The 17985-nt window shown below is 34.8% G+C and overlaps 1 protein-coding gene across 8 annotated transcripts in view; it reads right to left on the bottom strand.

Moving 5' to 3' along the window:
* LOC128993630 (rap guanine nucleotide exchange factor 1) overlaps positions 1 to 15943 on the bottom strand; it is a 39224-nt gene extending 23281 nt beyond the window's left edge. For 5 of the 8 annotated variants that reach the window (XM_054417651.1, XM_054417652.1, XM_054417653.1 and 2 more), the window contains exons 1-4: positions 11194 to 11506; positions 3032 to 3258; positions 1325 to 1464; positions 499 to 646 (exon numbers count right to left, since the gene is read on the bottom strand). In XM_054417651.1, coding sequence (XP_054273626.1) covers positions 499 to 646; positions 1325 to 1464; positions 3032 to 3258; positions 11194 to 11332 — 654 coding nt within the window. In that variant the 5' untranslated portion in view covers positions 11333 to 11506. Of the gene's footprint in view, positions 1 to 498; positions 647 to 1324; positions 1465 to 3031; positions 3259 to 6403; positions 6506 to 11193; positions 11507 to 11989; positions 12007 to 15770 lie in introns of those variants that run through there. The other 3 variants (XM_054417656.1, XM_054417658.1, XM_054417657.1) reach the window with 3 other exon arrangements.
* Between the last annotated feature and the right edge of the window lie 2042 nt (positions 15944 to 17985).

Genomic DNA, 17985 nt, shown 5'->3' with positions numbered 1-17985 from the left:
AAAGATTGGTTACTTATTCTATTTTGATGTAACCTCATAGGAATGTTCAAAATGATAAATTAGTATTGAACATTAAGCCTCTTTACAAGCCTGAATTCTCTTTAGAATATTTCAGTCATCTAGTCTTAATGTTTTTATGTTATTTGAAAATCCCAAAAACAAATAGATATGTCCCGAGTATTCAAATACATGTAAATGCATACTATGAGAGTTTTTGTACTAATTTGAATGGTAGAGTTTGGGATTTTTGGATCAGAATAGGCAATAAAATCACAATGGTGGAAAACGCCTGAAAATTGTGCAAATACAAGAGATGATAAAAAAAGTTAGCACATAAGATAACTAAAATTTTGCCGTGAGATGAATGATGCTAAAATCCCGTTGAAAAAAGCTAATATCCTGGAATCAGTATCAAACTCAAAGTAGCAAATTATTAGCAATCAACGATTCCTCCACCAGTATTAGGAATCAAGAATCATCAATGATGCCATCACTGACCTGCACTGCCTCCTCGACCTGTTGTATAACTTCAGTGACGTTCTCCTTGCTGATGGCCTTGTCTCCCAACAGTAGGACATCATCACACAGGCGTATCAGCTTGGCTAGGCTCTGGTACACTTGGTTCATAGCAGACACTAGGGCAGAACTACAACAAGACCAGACATTACACTACAATACCTTCCAAACTGCTGTAAAGCCCTCAGTGGCTAACACATTCAGCACACTTCCTAGCTTGATAGGTCATAACCCAGCACACCTAGGCTACTGTTATTTAATTACAACTGTATGTAGTTAGTTTATTATCAGATTTATATATTTTATAGAAAATGGTATCATTTAAATTTGTGATAAGAAAATGTTAGTAAGCGAGGAAGATTTTTTAATTTGGCCAGAGTCGTTTAGTCTTAGGTAATGTTTTAGCTGACTTTGAGTTTATGCTTGATATACATTTTTGGTTTCATCGTACAGAAGATTAATCATGTTTAAAATTAGGGAAATTAGGGTAGCTTCACGTGGCTGTCGGGACCAGTATCTCTATCACTTCCAGTTTCAACAAAAAAGTCAGCAAGGAGCACCAATAAAAAAGCTCTTTGATGGTTTAAAAAATGTATCATTATCTTAAATACTGAACCTTTATTTCATTTTTACAAAATGATACTGATATTCCTTCTCTTGACCCGATGAAAATTTGATTTAATGACACAGATCGGTGATATATTGGTATTTGATTGTCTGCAAGGAGGGTCGCAAAAACAAAGATAAACTAATCGAGACTCTATCGTCCACTGAATATCTGCGAGATTTGACTAGAATGTTGACGTACCTTTGTTCCACAAACACGTATGTTTTCAACACACTGTGTATCGTAGTGACGGACTCCAGAACCACAGTTCCATTGCCAGGGAGAACCTCCAGCTTGTTCCTGGACACTACGTCTCTGAAGTGCTTCAGGGCAAACTGGACCTGTCACACAGAATACTGGGGACTGAGCTTTGCTTAGATTAGTAATCCCAGCCACAGGCCTTACATTTAGACAAAGAGTAAACTCTTTGGATACCTACGGAATGAATCCTTGACCAAACTGACAATTAATCAAATCAAAATCAACTTTTGCTAAACAATTACGGTTTGGAATACAAAAAAAGTCCTGTGTAGGCCATGCAAGACCGGTGTTTTATTTACACAAGGTGAAATATTACGTCTTTATATGCTTGGCATTATGTTCAAAATTGTGTTCTAACTTACGCATTAATAGGAAAACCACCAACAAAATTATGAGTTATGAAAATTATGAGTTTGGCATTATGTTCAAGATTGTGTTCTAACTTACTCATTACTAGGAAAACAACCAATCAACTCCAATCAGCTTGTTAGTCATAGACCTATCTGTTAAGTTGTTGTCAACAAAGTTCAGATATATCCAATCCATAGACAATAGTCTATGATTTTAGTTTAAAAATATATCAGATATTAGACCTACTTGCTTATTCTTACCAACGATTTAATTCACCATCAACAGTCAACACTTTGACTCAAACAGATTATTGATTTATTATTTTGTGTATTTCTATCATGTCTTCTCTCAGTTCATGAACAGAAAAATCTAATTTCTTATAAATCACAACTACAAGACATCTCGCCCCATCCTACACTCATGTGTAGCTTCTAGTTGGCAATATTGTCCTCCTGTCTAAATATGTAATTTAAATTTATTATCCTGACCGAGAATGAATCAGGGCTGGATGTATACATTACTGCAAGTATTGACTTTAGGATACTGAATTAGATATCTAATCTAATGGACCAGCTGCAGTTGAAACCAATCAATTTATTACTAAAAATGAACATTGTTGAATGAGCTACTCGCATGGTGTAGTATTCAAAATTCTTACCTTCCTTAATTATTGTTTGTACTGTGACAGTTTTTGCGACAAAAGTTGTCCTTTCAAACAGGAATCGGTAATTTAAATCAGCATACTGTGACAGTGGCTCAGTTAAATAAAAACCATGTTTTAGCCCCCAAGCTGTAACGCAAAAGTAGGCTTTACCTCCGTCTATTAGTTACAGCTGTTTTAGCATCACAATGCCATCGTAAGACATCTTACTAGGTCTCAGCTGAAGCAGCGAGTTAAACACACAACACTCACAAATACTTACATGACGATTAAAATTTACAAAAACGAGATGCCTGTCGATCACTCGGAAATGGTTGACATTGTAATAATAAGAGCAAGACGTCCACCGTAACACACTTCCTAAGTGACTTATTCTATTATGTTCTTTTTTAGTAAAAAATCTACTACAGCTGGCCTATATGTAGATGAGATTTCTACTTCCGTATTCAGAAGTCAATGAATTTTGTACAAAATAGAAGATGACACTAATCAAGATCCAAGAATTTTACTGTCTACTGATCAAGCATCTCAAAATACACCTAGGTTGTGATCCCACATAATTGAAAACTAAAGGGTGTTTTCTGATCTAAGGATTATAGACGCATTCTCCTTGTCACGTTCCCGAGCCTACCCACCTGTCTAACATGAATCTCCATGTCACGGAGGGGATTACGCTCCAGCTCGGGCGGAGGTTCGCTACCACTGGTCGTCCGATGTTTGGGGCTAGGCTTGGGCGAGCCGGCCCGTGCAGTTGCCGGTGACCGCATCTGTGCCAGAATGTCCAAGAAGTCCTCCTTGAACGACCGCGCCCGACGCGCCAGCTTCCCTCCCTTGGCGCGTGGAGTGCCCTCGTTGGAGTCACCTGGAAGAGAAAAACAGCGTAATTAGAGTGCTTGCATGAAACCCCTAGATTAAGTTGTAGATCATAAAATATGTGCGTTTATATTTTACTTATATGATTTAATATGATTTTGGTTTTAAAGGAGAAAGATCGGCAAAAATTATTTTTTGTGTCCTAAAGGTATTTTTGGCAATCTATGGTCAACTGTATCAAAAACCTATAACAACTCACTTCGGCCTACCTATTAACATACAAATTCAGTCAATTTTCTATCTTGTTTATATCAATATTCCTGACACTTAGACATAATACAGGTACAGGACGATACCACATCTTCTTTAAAAGTGATTTACACCAATGTTTTATGGTTAAATTACTACAACATAAAGGGGATTGTGGTATTTTGTTGTTTTTCTTTTAATGAAATGATAAAAGTGGAGAGTGCTATGCATGTAATATGGTAACCCAGTATGTATTTTAGTTGGTACGCCTTATAAAAAAGACATCCCAAAAAAATCTAGTGCTGATTCACCCTTTGGATTAAAACACAAAAACGATAACAGTATGTAGGAATTGTTGAGTCACGAATGAGCCAAAAATATCTTCCTGGTTATTAAACTACAACACATGTAAAATTAATCATTGAATAAAGAAATTACACCATGAAGATAACACTTAGTCATTAAATAAGTTGGTGAGTTCAATTATTTCATATAAGGAATTTCGGCCCTGAAATGTGATTGAATTTTGAGGTTTAATTCTGTACCAAATTATTAGATTAGATTTGTGACGACCCCCCAGGATACACATTGGTGGTCCGGCAAAGATGAGTAATGAAAGTACGAGATAATTTTGTTAATAACATAAACGGTGATTCTTAAGTCAGGACCACGACTTGTAAAAAACCTATGATATATTTTAGCTGTAGTTGGTTACAAGAATCTTAAAAAAAAAACTGTTAAAAAGCTACATAATGACTCCCTCAGGATGTAACTGGCAATCTTGCATTCTGTAGGCAAGCACAACATTTACTCTATATAAAGTGTATTAGTTATTGCACTATTCACAAATTATGCTTTCTAAATGTGACGTTAGGAAGCAAAACAACAATGATTGTACTTTCTGTTTTGAGTATTGTATTACAGGTGTATAGAAATGTTAATACAAGGATGGCATACAAACAATACAGAGGTGCAAATGAGAGGTTCTTTGAGAGACATGATTTAAGTTTGTAAATGAGATAGAAACCTTTATTTTATATCGGCAACTTCTATATTTATATATATGTGTGTTTCCATAAACACAATAATTTGAGTAATTTTGGTCAGATTTTGATGAAGTTTGGTATGAATGTGTAGTGGCGGGATAAACTTCAATAAGTTAGCTGACCAGCAAGATAAGGAAACGGGAACAAGGTGGTGAGATTTTGGAATTTTTCAAAAATGTAATTGTGTTGTAAGTGTTTTTTTTCTTTCTAATTTTACCCTAAAATCAAAGTCGTTTTGTTAGCCTAGATCTCCCAAAAACAAATAATCTTTTATATTGAACCATTGCTGTACAATTAAAGGGTGCTGAGAAAATCCTAAACTGCACATTTAAAATCCCCATGTTGTTCTTATGGAGAAAAAGAGAACTTTGTTTGTTCATGGATATATTGTTATCAAATTAATTATTTATCCTATTCTACATTAACATAAAAAACCCTCCCTTCCTTGCAGCAGAAACCCTCTTGTACTTTGTTAAACCTACAACAGTCCATAGTAAAACTGTAGGGTAGAAATTTTAAATATATTCCTTAAGGAAATATTTTTCTAAAACTTCAATCAGACAAATTAAAATTCCAATAGTAAACAGGTTTGCTGTGGGGAGGGCATTTATTCATATAATTAATTACTTCAAGTTGTTTTTAAAACCTTGCAATATATGAAAACGTTTTAAATTAAAGACAATTCCGTTCAGACGATTTCCTTTGTTAGAATCAGAATCAGAATACTTTATTCTTGAACATAGAGTACAGAATAGGCGTCAACGCTATTCATCAATGTTATTTATTTGATTTGTAATAACATACAGTACTATAGTGTACAGTAAAAGATGTCCCTGATCAAGATTTAAGAATTTTATTGTCAAATTACAATTTACATTGCATATGACATTGACAATGCCAAACTTCTCAAATATGATAACTGTGATAACACTAAACAAGCGATTTAACAATAGATAAATATGGTGAACCGGCTTTAAAGTTATGGTTAAGTATTTTAAAGTTTCATCGTTATAAGAAAGAGTTGTTCTACATCCAAACTGTAAATTCTTCTTCTTAAATTGTACAAATAGTTTTTAAATTTTTGTTTAGTATATGATCAAGAAGTCTCTCACAAATCATTTCCTAGAGCAAACACAAGATTGGTTATATGAATTTATCTTGAGACAAACAAGATAGTAGACCAACAAGTTCAAACTCTAGCAACTTGAAAACTAATGTTTAGAAAATAATTTTGAGTATTCCATACAGTTTTACAAAAATGATTATGAGAATGAATTTAAAAGGAAATTTACAGTAATTCCACTTAGCATAGCAATTTCCTACATGTTATGCTTTAAATTAAGTTTGATAATTTAATGTATTTTGTGTAAAAAAAATAAAACAGTACCATGATAAATTGTAGTGAATGTTATAAAAATGCATGTTTGAATCTAAAATCCATTCAAACAATTATTGTTTATAGGTATTGTCTAAGGAGGATTAAATTGTGATAAAACATAATATGATAGTGATAATGCAAGTGTGTTATAAATCAATTGCAAGATTCCTACTCAATTATATTAATTATATAATACTGTTTTGTCAGCGTAAATAAATACAAACAGAGCTAAAATAAAACAATATATAAACTGCCTTTTGGACATAGATTTTTACTTCATAAAATATAATTTAAGATTTACGTTTAGGATCTAAAGATCTTTTAATTTGCATACAAAAGGCCTACTAACTCATATAAAAATAAAACAACAATCAATATAAAATAAATACGTTCAAATTTCGCTGAGAGACAAGTTCAGAAACCCATCCAAAAAATTACCAAATACATTAACAAATTAATTTATATAATTACTTATTTACATAGATAAACCAAACCATATTCCCTTTAATTAATTAACTCACCCCGTGTCTACACGGCCTACGTGATATAAACGACGCCAAACACGCCACAGCCTTTACAACAGCACGCACGCACACAGACTGTCCTTGTATGTCCACTATACAGAAGGCACAGGCAGTGACTAAACAAGACTGAAGTAAAGAAACGCGCCCCTCCCACGTACAGTTCCATTCAAGGGTGACGTTACTGACGTTTAGGTTTAGTCGTGGGCCGTCACCGGGTACAATCGATGGTTCGACTGTTCGACATATCGATTAAAATGTACGCTTTAACTGGACATAACCGAATGGTTAGTTAATTAATACAGTTAAAAATAATTTAAAATGCTATTCGTCGATGTACAATAAATTATATGTATTAGGGTCGTCTTAAAAATAGTTGAATAAATAAGCTAAGGAAAATAGGCTAAGTTCGATGTATCAGTTGATTAGACAGTAAAAAGTCAAATTTATACTTCTAATTAATTCGAATGGCGACCATACGAAGGATGAATAGAGATGAGTGGCGCGATCCTCCAGTCTATAAGGCCGACATTTTAATGTAATATATAATAATAATAATGTTAATAAACGTAAACCAAAGCCGGCTTCTGTTTTACAGCAAGGCGAGAAGTCTTCTAGCATTCAAAGTAAATGTTGAGATCACGGGTTCAAATCCCGCCAATCACCATTGAATTTGATCTATGTGATAATGCCGAAGCCCTAGGACAAGCTTATAATAATGTGTAAAACAGTTCTGGGCTAGAGACTAGCGTCTAGCGTCATAAGATGTGAAGGTGAGACAGAAAACAAGCAAAGTCAATGTTTTCAAAGACACAAACTAGATGCGTAGTAGAAGAGTGTTCAACTGATTCTTTCTCTGGATGGAATGACGTGTACAGCCAATCTGAACACAGCATTTCACTTTATCCAGTACGCCATTGAACAAAAACAAACGTCCTCATCAGCTGATTCTTGTCCTACAACACTATCCAACGCACCGATGACTAATAGTACAGCTGAACACAGCATTTTACTCAGTCCCAATGACGTCATTAAATCACACGCATGTCGTCATGTCACTCGCCGTGAGCTATTCTACACCATCTCTAGACACAATAAAGAACGCGACATTCGTCAGTCTGCGTCTGACGCATGACATTGTTTCTATATTAGGATCGGCGCGACGCCGATTTCTTTTTGAACTCGTTCGTGAAATAACCCAGGCGTAGTGATTAACGCACGAAAGTAGAGTGTGAAATGCCACTGGAATCATTTCCTCTGGATAGCCTACTGTTGAGGCGAATACTAATGTAAAATCTGCAGCTTCGTTTTGTGTTAAATATCGGGTAAGTCTAGAAAGTGTTCACGACGACTAAATGTTTCTATCTTTGGGTATAAACTGTTACGATGTGTTTGACTCCTTGGTCATATAATAGCGCATTTTATTAATCTAAAATAATATTAAATACGGTTAAATGACAAGAATTAATGTTGGTATACATTAAAACACATTCTACATAGACCTTACAGAAACATGCTTCAAATTGTCTTCAGCCGTTTAATAAAGTTGAGATTTTAGTGGAGAAAGTTCTCCTCGGCGGAGAGACTTGTCATTTATTAGTGATATCAGTTGATCGAGTCACTGGGCCACAGCACATCGATGTATAATACCATTAATACTCTACATTATACATCGAGGGAGTTATTATACATCGATGGCCACAGCACACCGCACTAAACAGCTCTAGTTTGAAATCACGCAAGTGGTATTTGAAGGGATCACCAAACCGAGGTCAAGAATCGAAGTGACATCAACTGACAACTCGGCACGGCGCGGGCTCGCCAGAAATATTTGGCGGGTTGCGTCAGCTGATGCGAACAGCTGTTTTCAAGGCCAGCTGGATATATCGCTTTCCCTCGCTGTCACATTTGACATTGTCAACGGCGCATGCGTTATGACTGACCGACTGACCAGACGACGCGTTTCACTGCCCGGACGACTGATTTACGACTGACTTGATTAAGTTATATTAAGGAGTTTTAATTATGTTATTTCCCCATAAAAACCCCATGAAATAAGCGTTAAGGAAAACCGGATATTTGAAAAAAAAACCGGTTTTGATTAAAATTAGTATGGTATGGTTCATGAAATTCTACAAAAAATAGTGCAACAATTGCTGTAAAAATTACAGTTCACAAGTTAATGCAACTTTTATTATTTTCCCTATAAATTATCATATGATGAACAAGCTAACACAATCTGGAACAAGCTGGATGTTGTCAAGCTAATGGGAGAAAGTATGTGTCAGATTGCTGGTACGTTTTAATGTAGAAATTAGCTACAGATGGTTTAGATGTGAGGACTACTTTAATAAAGAAAGTTATGTTACTTAGGTTTTACACAAAGCTGTGCCAATTTTTGAGGGTGTTTTTATTATCAAATTTCCCAATAGGGAAATATATATAACCATTGTTAGGTGTCACGGTAAGACCTAGACCCGGGACCGATTTACTTTTTCATTTTGATGTCCTCAGTGGCCAAAACACGATTCATTCAAATTTTTATACAATATGTATATTTTATATGCGCGTGTCTCCGTGAACCCAATAACTTGAGTAATTTTTGTCTGGTTTTGATGAAGTTTGGGTTTGGCTTGAAGGTGTAAGGCAGAAACTTGAATGAGTTAGCGAACCAGCAAAATTGGGTCATGGGAACAGGGTACTTGGGGGTTTAAAGCAAAAAATTGGGGTTTTCCAAATTTTTGCCTGGAAACATGGAAAATTCCAATTGTTATCAATACCAACATGTAGAGCTTAAAAATCAAATAATTTTGTATACATTAAAGCGTCGTTGAACAATTAATGGTTAAAAAGCTGTACATTCAAATTCCCATGTTATTCTTGTGGAGGAAAACAAAACTGTTGCAGTTAGCTTCTTTATAGATATATGTTAATTTGTTTATTTCAGCGTATCAGCAAATATAAGTAGGCCTACTCATCAAATCTAAAGTTATTTCAGTGTGGAACAAATTATGTCTTGTTTAAGGAAACATTTTAGTAAAATCAAATCAGACCAATTGAAATTAGCTTAGTAGGTTTGCTGCCAGGGGGGAGGGTATTTAATAAATTAGCAATAACATTAGGTATGGTAAAGCCTGTTTTGATGTTTCTTTTTATGTCACCAGTTAGTGATTATTTTCACAAAATAAAATGATCTTGATCTAATTAAAAACCATTACTAGGTGAACCCGTGCGAATTCGCACGAATAATAAGTTAGGATATTATAGCAACGTCGTTGAAGATGCGTCGTTGTATCGACGTTGGTCTTGAGCTCGATCGTTTGCTATATGCATTCTAAGTTCTTTTTGCTGTTCAGTAGGAGTATTTTGCAGGATGGAGCTCATCATGCTTAAAACTTGCGCGTATGGATTATTATCAACCAAATGTTGAGTGAAAATGTGCATGAGTTCAGTGCTTCAAGAGCCATTAGCTTTGTTTGGCATTCTTTCTTGAACAGCGGTTTCGACGTCCGTAGATATAAATTTGGGCACATGTTGGATGCTCCCCTTCTGACGGTTGAAAGGTGGCAATTGAGTGATGAATTGTATCGTGCACCTTCTTATACAGAAATGTCTCCACCGTTATGTTCTTCAATTTTAGCTCGATTGCTGACCATTGCGAGCGCCGAGTTGAACGATCTAATGTTCTCTTTGTAGTTTTTGCTCAAATGATTTGCTCCATTAAGTAGGCTCTGGATATAATGGATTTCTCGGTATGGTGGTTGTATAGATTCACTTTTCCTTTATGGCAGCAGGATGAAAATCCTTCGCCTCGTCCCATTTGTTCTTCTTTAAAATGTTGCGCACCACATTTCTGACATTTCAATGCCATCTCGCCAAGTGAATGCTGCGGAATTCTTATATTTGTCAGTGTAATTTGTAAGTACACGTTGCCACTAACTGGTCCTGCTCCTCGTCTGGGCTCCTTACGTTTTGCATTGCTTGCCGTATGTTGACTCACCGTGTCCGACCGGCAATATTTTTTTGTCGTCGGGTCCTTGGCATGTTTAAACAAAAATATTATGTATAACTTTTTGTCATGTCCTATAGGTAACATTTCTTTGCCGGGTTTCTAATTATTTTTAAAAATATGCTAACTATTTACATTTCAAAACCAAACAAAACAGCTGGGATTTAATTTTTTTAACTAATAATATATTGACATCTGTTTCAGAATATCAATATAATAACATTCAAATCGATCACAATGTTATCCTCATGGAATGAACTTTGAGGGAAGCCCACACCCTTAAAAAGATATATTTCAAAAATCTAAAGCCAGTTTGCACATCTACACACCTAGACGTACATTTTGGTATATAATAAGTCGGGTTAAATCTTAAAACAAAAAAGCCTTATTGTTCACAAAGTTTCATGTCGCGTATTAAATATATAGATTCATCCTCTGGTATTATGGCAAAAATTAATGCACACTCTATAGGCTAAAATTAACTCAAAAAATCCATAAAAACAATAAAAAAATTAATTTAACAACAGTGCCAAACAAACATTTTACAGCCTACACATTTCCCAAAAGCAGCATGAGAAAACTACCAGCAGTATCCAAGTACAATAATATTTAAAGTCGAAATAATATAATGAACTATATGCTAATTGTTATGCTGGGGGTCAATGTAGCTTATTATTGACGCTAGAGAATTTAGTGTGCATGTTAATGAATTTTTTATATTTGTATATAAATGTTTTTAAAAAGAAATCAACCTTTATAAACATATCATAAAGCGTCTTACCAGAATCCAAGTCATATCCAAAGTAATTGAGAGAGACAGAAGACACCAAAGCACCCACACAAGGTTTACTTTCTCTAACTTTGTATTTAGTCACTCTTCGGTCCGGAACCGAGAGGAATGAATCATCATAACCAGGCATTCTTTTACCTTCTTGATACTTAATTTTGTAAATAAATTCTAACACTGTATGCACATTGATTTTGTTGCCTAAAACTATAGTTCTCTATGTTGATCTTGATTCACACAAAGATTCTCTAGATTGAATCAGATTCCCAAAAATATTCTTCTCTAGACATTGATTTGGATTTAGGTTCACTACACAGATTCTAATAAAAGAAAAAAATTACTTAATACATTGAAGGAACACTGGCACAAATGATGATCCAAACACAATAGCTCCCACAACCACATCAATATACGTTACACAAAGAAAATTTTTGATAAAACCACATTCTTTCACAACATCCAAATAAGTACTGCAGAAACATTCGATCGGACACGATCAAACTCCACGGTCAAAACAATATAAAAGGAGACAACACAAGAACTGGCGAGAGTTTATTTAAAGATTTTGTCGTATTGCCAAATATGCCTGACACATCATTCTATCAGAAATAAACAAATTCTTGGAATTGTTTGTTTTTAGAGTTCTCTAAAGTTTCATGACCAGTGAAAGCTATTTTCGCATAAAATACCAGGTTCAAGGTCGGAATGTAATACGATTTTTAGCAGGAACTGATTACAATGTAATATGGATAAGTTATGATTTAAAAATATGGAAAAACAGCATAAGTACCGGGGGGTTAACAGCCAGAATTATGTGGTCACCGGCCTTTGCTCAATCCATTCGCATGCTAATAGTCACCAATGACTCAAATTCCATTTCTGAAATAGTTTAAGAATATCCTTAACATTTTAGTAAATTTCCCTAAAAGGAGGAGAAGTAACTATTACCATAGGTGAGTAACACTTTTTCATGTTGATGTCCCCAGAGGTTTACTTAATAAAATCACAACATGTATTGTCTACTTATGACATTTTCAACCAGTATGATCGGACCATGGGAACGGGGTTTTACGGGAAGTTTTATGGGGGGAAAATTGGTTTTTCTAATTTTTGACTTTTAAAACACAAAATTTTCCAATTTTTCTTTAAACCTTCTTAAAGAGTTAAAAAAACAAATAATTTAGTCTGCTATATCAAAGTTTTTTTGTTCGATTATTGGTAACGGAGAAAATTCAAAAAATTTTAAATTTAAAAATGTTGTACTTAGCTTGTTTATGGATATATTTTGACCAAACTTGGCAAATTTATTTATTTTACACTAAGCTATTAATATTTTACCAAAAACCCGACTTTTAGTTTCCTTGTAGCAGCACATCTAGGTACTCGTTAAACCTAATGTTATTTAAATAGATTTAAAATTGAAAATCAATTCAGACAAATGGAATTAGTCGGCAGATTTGCTGCGGAGGGGGTATTTTTGAATCAATACTGTAAATTAAATCATAATTTTGTTAGCATGTGATTGATAATTTATCTAGGCCTAGGTTGGGTTTTCTAATACCGGTACCTACTTATAATTTTGATAAATATTGGATTTGTATACAGGAGGCATATAAGTTAACCTTTTAAAACTAATTTTAAGATTGTCAAAATTCCAAATTTGTCTATTTTTAGCGAATTTCCCTATAGGGAAGTAGCTATTACCATAGGTCTCATGGTCCGGGACCGATTTAGTTTTTCATTTTGATGTCCCCAGAGGCCAAAAACACTATTTGTTCAATTCCAAATTTGTCTATTTTTAATCAATTATACCTAACAACAATTTTAAAACAATTTAAATACAATTTCAAAACAATTTTTTTGAACCAAAAATTTTTATGCTGACTGGGCTGGTATTAGCCTACCCTATATAATCTGAATATACAGGGTGCAACAAAAAAAACATCTATTTCCTGCTGCACACTGTTTAGTGACAAGGCGTCTGAGGGTGGTGGGGTCCATGTATTCTTCCAATTAGGCATGGCATAGCAGAGTGAACATTTTGAAACGTACAATTTAATGTCCCTGGCCTTTTATTTTGTATATACTGTATTTGTAGTACATTATTGTGTGTTTTAATATTTTTTGGGATTGGGGCAACATGTTACAAACATTTATTTGTTTTTAAATAGGCCCAGGTTCTAGAGGTGTTTTTTTTAAATACTGGTACCTATTTTTAAAGTCTCAAAATTAACAACCATAACGTGTCCCTAGGGTACATTTTTCAACTTTCACGCTGTTTTTAGACTAATGAGGCCTACTCATGCCGAAATATATAATTCCATAGGTATTTTTATGTCATCAATAGTAATTAAATTTACAAAAAAGGAGCAAATAATGACAACAGAACCTCGCCATGTCGACCTAATTAAAGAATGCACGGAACTGCCACTGAGTTGCAATGACTGAATCATTACTTTTTAAAACAACTTGATGACAAACGCATATAACTCAGGTAACCACTATTTAATTACTACAATATCAGTATGTAGGCTTTCCAACGACCCTACTCCCACCACCCTCAGACGACCTGTCACTTAACAGTGCGCAGCAGGAAATAGATAGGATTTTTTGCCGCACACTGTGGTACTTAATTCAATACAAAAATGTGTTACAAGCTAAAAGTGCCTTTTTAAACCATTTAAGTGAAACTCAAGCAATAATGCTGGGAGTGTGGTAACATACCAATAAGTATGCCTACCTATTACAGTCATGTTATTGGTGAGAGAGTTGTATTTGCATTCCAAAGATTTAACAAGGTAAAGCTCCATGCAAAGGCAAAAAAGCTTGTACCTAGTTTAACCCTCCGAGTGTCCCTTGTTTTGGCCTTAGTGTCTGCCTATTTTTTGCTCATTTGCAAGGTTTTATTAAAACAGATCTGAGAAGCTTAAAAACAATGTTAATTATACTGTTCTATATACCATTTTTTTTTTAATCATGGGCTTCAATATTATATATAAAACATAAGGAACATTTGTTAAAAAAAAAATTTTTAGGTAAAAAAAGATATTTTGGAAAATTTTCAAAAAAAAAAAGTTTGCGCTCAATGAAATTGTATAAATTATAGGCCTATAAATATTTGAAAATAGCCACTTTGTTCTAAATTTTATGAGGATTACAAATATATAATCATATAGTGAGGTAAGTTATCAAATAAATAAGTTATGAGTTAAAAACAGATTTCAGTACATAGCGTTTAGCTAAGAATGCATAGCCTAACCAATTATTTCTTCAGGGAAATCTTAACTTACTGGTATTCTTTTAGAGAGATGGATTCTTAAGTTACAATATCCATTCCTATATTTTTCAACAATTTCTACAATATAAAATGTTGGAGAGGGGGGTGGTTTTTGTGTTTCTTGGCCTGATAGTTTTGATCACCTGTAATGCCAGAGCTTTCCCAACACTCTCTCTGTAAAAACACTTAACTTATTTAAGTTTATGTAAATTCTAAAACAACATTCATTTACCTACCATGGTCATTTAAACTTAAATCATAGTACCCCTAAACTTAATTGAACCTGACCATCTCATATTTCAAGGAAATTGTAAGTAATGAGTTAAGATATAACAGAGGCTATCACCCTAAGAAGTTAGCACGTTTTTTAGAGACTTAAGAATAATACCGAATGTCAACTTGATTAACACGACTAGGCCTAACTTAGTTTCAAAATTAAAAGCCTGATTAAAAACAAGGCCACACTAAAAAAACAGGCCGTAATGCTCGTCAAGCATGACGTCACGATAGAAGACGGCTATGACGTATAAGTACTTATTTATTTATCTTCCAATGAAAGATTAAAACAAGCAGCTGATCACAAAAGGGCAAAATTACGTAATAGCCGTCTTCTATCGTGATGTCATGCTGGACGAGCATTACGGCCTGTTTTTATAGTGTGGCCTTGTTAAAAACATTGAGAAACAGCCCTGTTTCTTAAACTGTAAGTTATGCCAACCAACTTTAGCGCGTCCTCACGTCTCATAGGCCTAGTCGAGATAGGAAGATGAGATAGGCCTAGTCTAGGTGTAATTTTGCAGCGGTTTTCAGCAGAACAAAATGCAAAGGAATACTAACATAGGCTTTGATTGTTAGTTTGACTTTCATATGATAATTTGCAATATTTTATAATCTTACAATACTTAGGCCATAACTAAGACTGTGTTGTCGTCCAAAACAATAACCATGTAAGTCGATTGTTAATTTGTAGCATTGTTAATTGTTACCAAACCATGCACCAATAGAAAACCAATGCATATTTAGTTTACATTGGTTTGAGCAACAAAAATACTTAAAATTTAATGAATACAACAAGGTCCTTAAGATCTTAAGTAGGAGTAGGAAGCATTCTAAGAGTTAAGACAATAGGAATTAGACAACACAATTTTTGGGTTTTAAGAAAAATATCAAAGTCTTGGCTTTGATACTATTATACTAAAACGCTAGGGCCTAGTAAAATCAATCTTTGCAAAATAAAATAACACGGCTTGATGGGCGCTGATGCCGGAGTGAACAAATTAATATTGGTACTTACATTGATTGTGTTTATCCGGCTTCGATGCTGCGGACATGACAGCAACTGTTTATTTCGGACTAGAAATTTTTCTTTGCTATAAAACATAACGAGGACATATTAAAACACTGTTTAATACGCTATAAATAATAAATATTACAAATTTTCACTAAAACAAATATAGTGTCAACCATCTTAAATCTTCAACATGACAAACAGTGTGACCACCTATCAATTTATTTAAACAACAAACTTCCCTGACTTTCCTAGTAATCGTCAGAATCATATTTCGTGTGGTTAATACTATAATGGAGTACTAATAAACCCCAAAAAGTAGTTTGGAATGTTCACTCATATTATCAATATGTAACCTTGTGTTGGTTAGTCTATGGTAGGTATGTTTTATCCATGATACAAAGTCTGGTATAAAGTTTAATAGTATATTTCGTACCCATGTTTTTTCCTTCCACCATGTTTCGTACCTAGGGCCGAAAATGAGGTTTTGCCGGCTCGAGATAGTTTTTAAGTTCGAGACGAAGTCGAGAACTTAAATCGATCGAGAGCTGTAAAACCATTTCGGTCCGTGGTACGAACGCTATTTTTCACCACACTATACCCTATTACCCCTATTCACCACTATAATAATGCACACTGATAGTCAACACAACTTTAAGGTTATGTGAAGTAATAATTTGAGGAATCAGCAAAAATAAAAATAAATAGTTGCTAGGCAACGGTGACAATAACACAATTCTAATTGCAATGCTATGGATTTTGATTGTGTATTTAAAATGCATTCATGTAAGCGGGCAGCTGATTTTGCGGCCCCGGCCTGTAAAAACCTGCTCGGTCCCCAAATTACGATGACAGCTGGCATGGCCAGCAAAACGCAACTTTCAGCCACCAATTAACGTATGTAATACAGCCAAAAACATCATAGTGTGGTGAAAAAACCTTTTCACCACACTATCATGTTTTTGGCTGTATTACATACGTTAATTGGTGGCCGAAAGTTACGTTTTGCTGGCGATGCCAGCTGTCCATAATTTGGGGACCGAGCAGGTTTTTACAGGCCGGGGCCGCAAAATCAGCTGTCCGCTTACTTACTTAAAACATGAATGCATTTTAAATACATAATCAAAATCCATAGCATTTCAATAGAATTGTGTTATTGTCACCGTTGCCTAGCAACTATATATTTTTATTTTTGCTGATTCCTCAAATTATTTCTTCACATAACCTTAAAGTTGTAGTTGTGTTGACTATCAGTGTGAATTATTATTGTGGTGAATAGTGGTAATAGGGTATAGTGTGGTGAAAAATAGCGTTCGTACCACGGACCGAAATGGTTTTGCGGCTCTCGATCGATTTAAGTTCTCGACTTCGTCTCGAACTTAAAAACTATCTCGAGCCGGCAAAACCTCATTTTCGGCCCTAGGTACGAAATATACTATTTCAGGGTCCCCGTCGAGGTGCTACCACAACAAACCGCCACTTTGTCGTTCCGATCTGATACGATAACTCTCCACATTGCACACTCATGGATAGGTTGTTTTCCCCTAAGACGCTAGGTACGAGTATGGGATTATTTTTCACATTACTTCAGGTTAGACCTAGGTGTTGTGGTATTTAAAATGAGATAAAATACATTGGCGATTTAGTGGGATTTGAACCCAAGATCTCAGGGGCTCTTCAGCCTCTAACCTCTAACCCGCTCTAACCACTAGATCAGCTCGCCTCCTTGCTCCTGGATAGGTGCCACTGTGACAATCTGCCACCACACATTTATCCGAATTTGTGGGTTGTCGTTCGTGCACGCTTCCGGCTAGGTGCCACCACGCCACCCCACCGTGCCGTTAAAAACGTTGTTAGTAATATAAATTATATTATTTGTTTTGTTTATTGCAACGTACATCACCATTTTTACATTAAACAAACCCAATAAGTACTAAAACTCAGGATGGCTATATTGTAAAATATTTGAAACAACCAGAACTCTAGTTGACTTGATACGTTGAAATAGAAAATGAACAAATAGAAAGTAATTTCTTTCTTGTCTAGCCTTGTGTTGCTTAGTCTATGGTAATAACTAGCTTGTGATATGAACCACTATGAACTCACATATAGTATGAGATAGATGAAATTTTATATTTCTCCCGCTACCGCTGTAATGTCTGACTGTATTATGTTTTAGTTAAAAAAAAAAGCTTAAGTGTAATGGCCGTCTGCTCTTCTC

Source organism: Macrosteles quadrilineatus, unplaced genomic scaffold (genome assembly GCF_028750875.1).
Source record: "Macrosteles quadrilineatus isolate MER2022 unplaced genomic scaffold, UCM_ALF_1.0 Scaffold_4__1_contigs__length_99947679, whole genome shotgun sequence".
Classification (NCBI taxonomy): Eukaryota; Metazoa; Arthropoda; class Insecta; order Hemiptera; family Cicadellidae; genus Macrosteles; species Macrosteles quadrilineatus.
The sequence above is the reverse complement of the archived record's forward strand: the minus strand, read 5'-3'. Positions and strand labels throughout refer to the sequence as shown.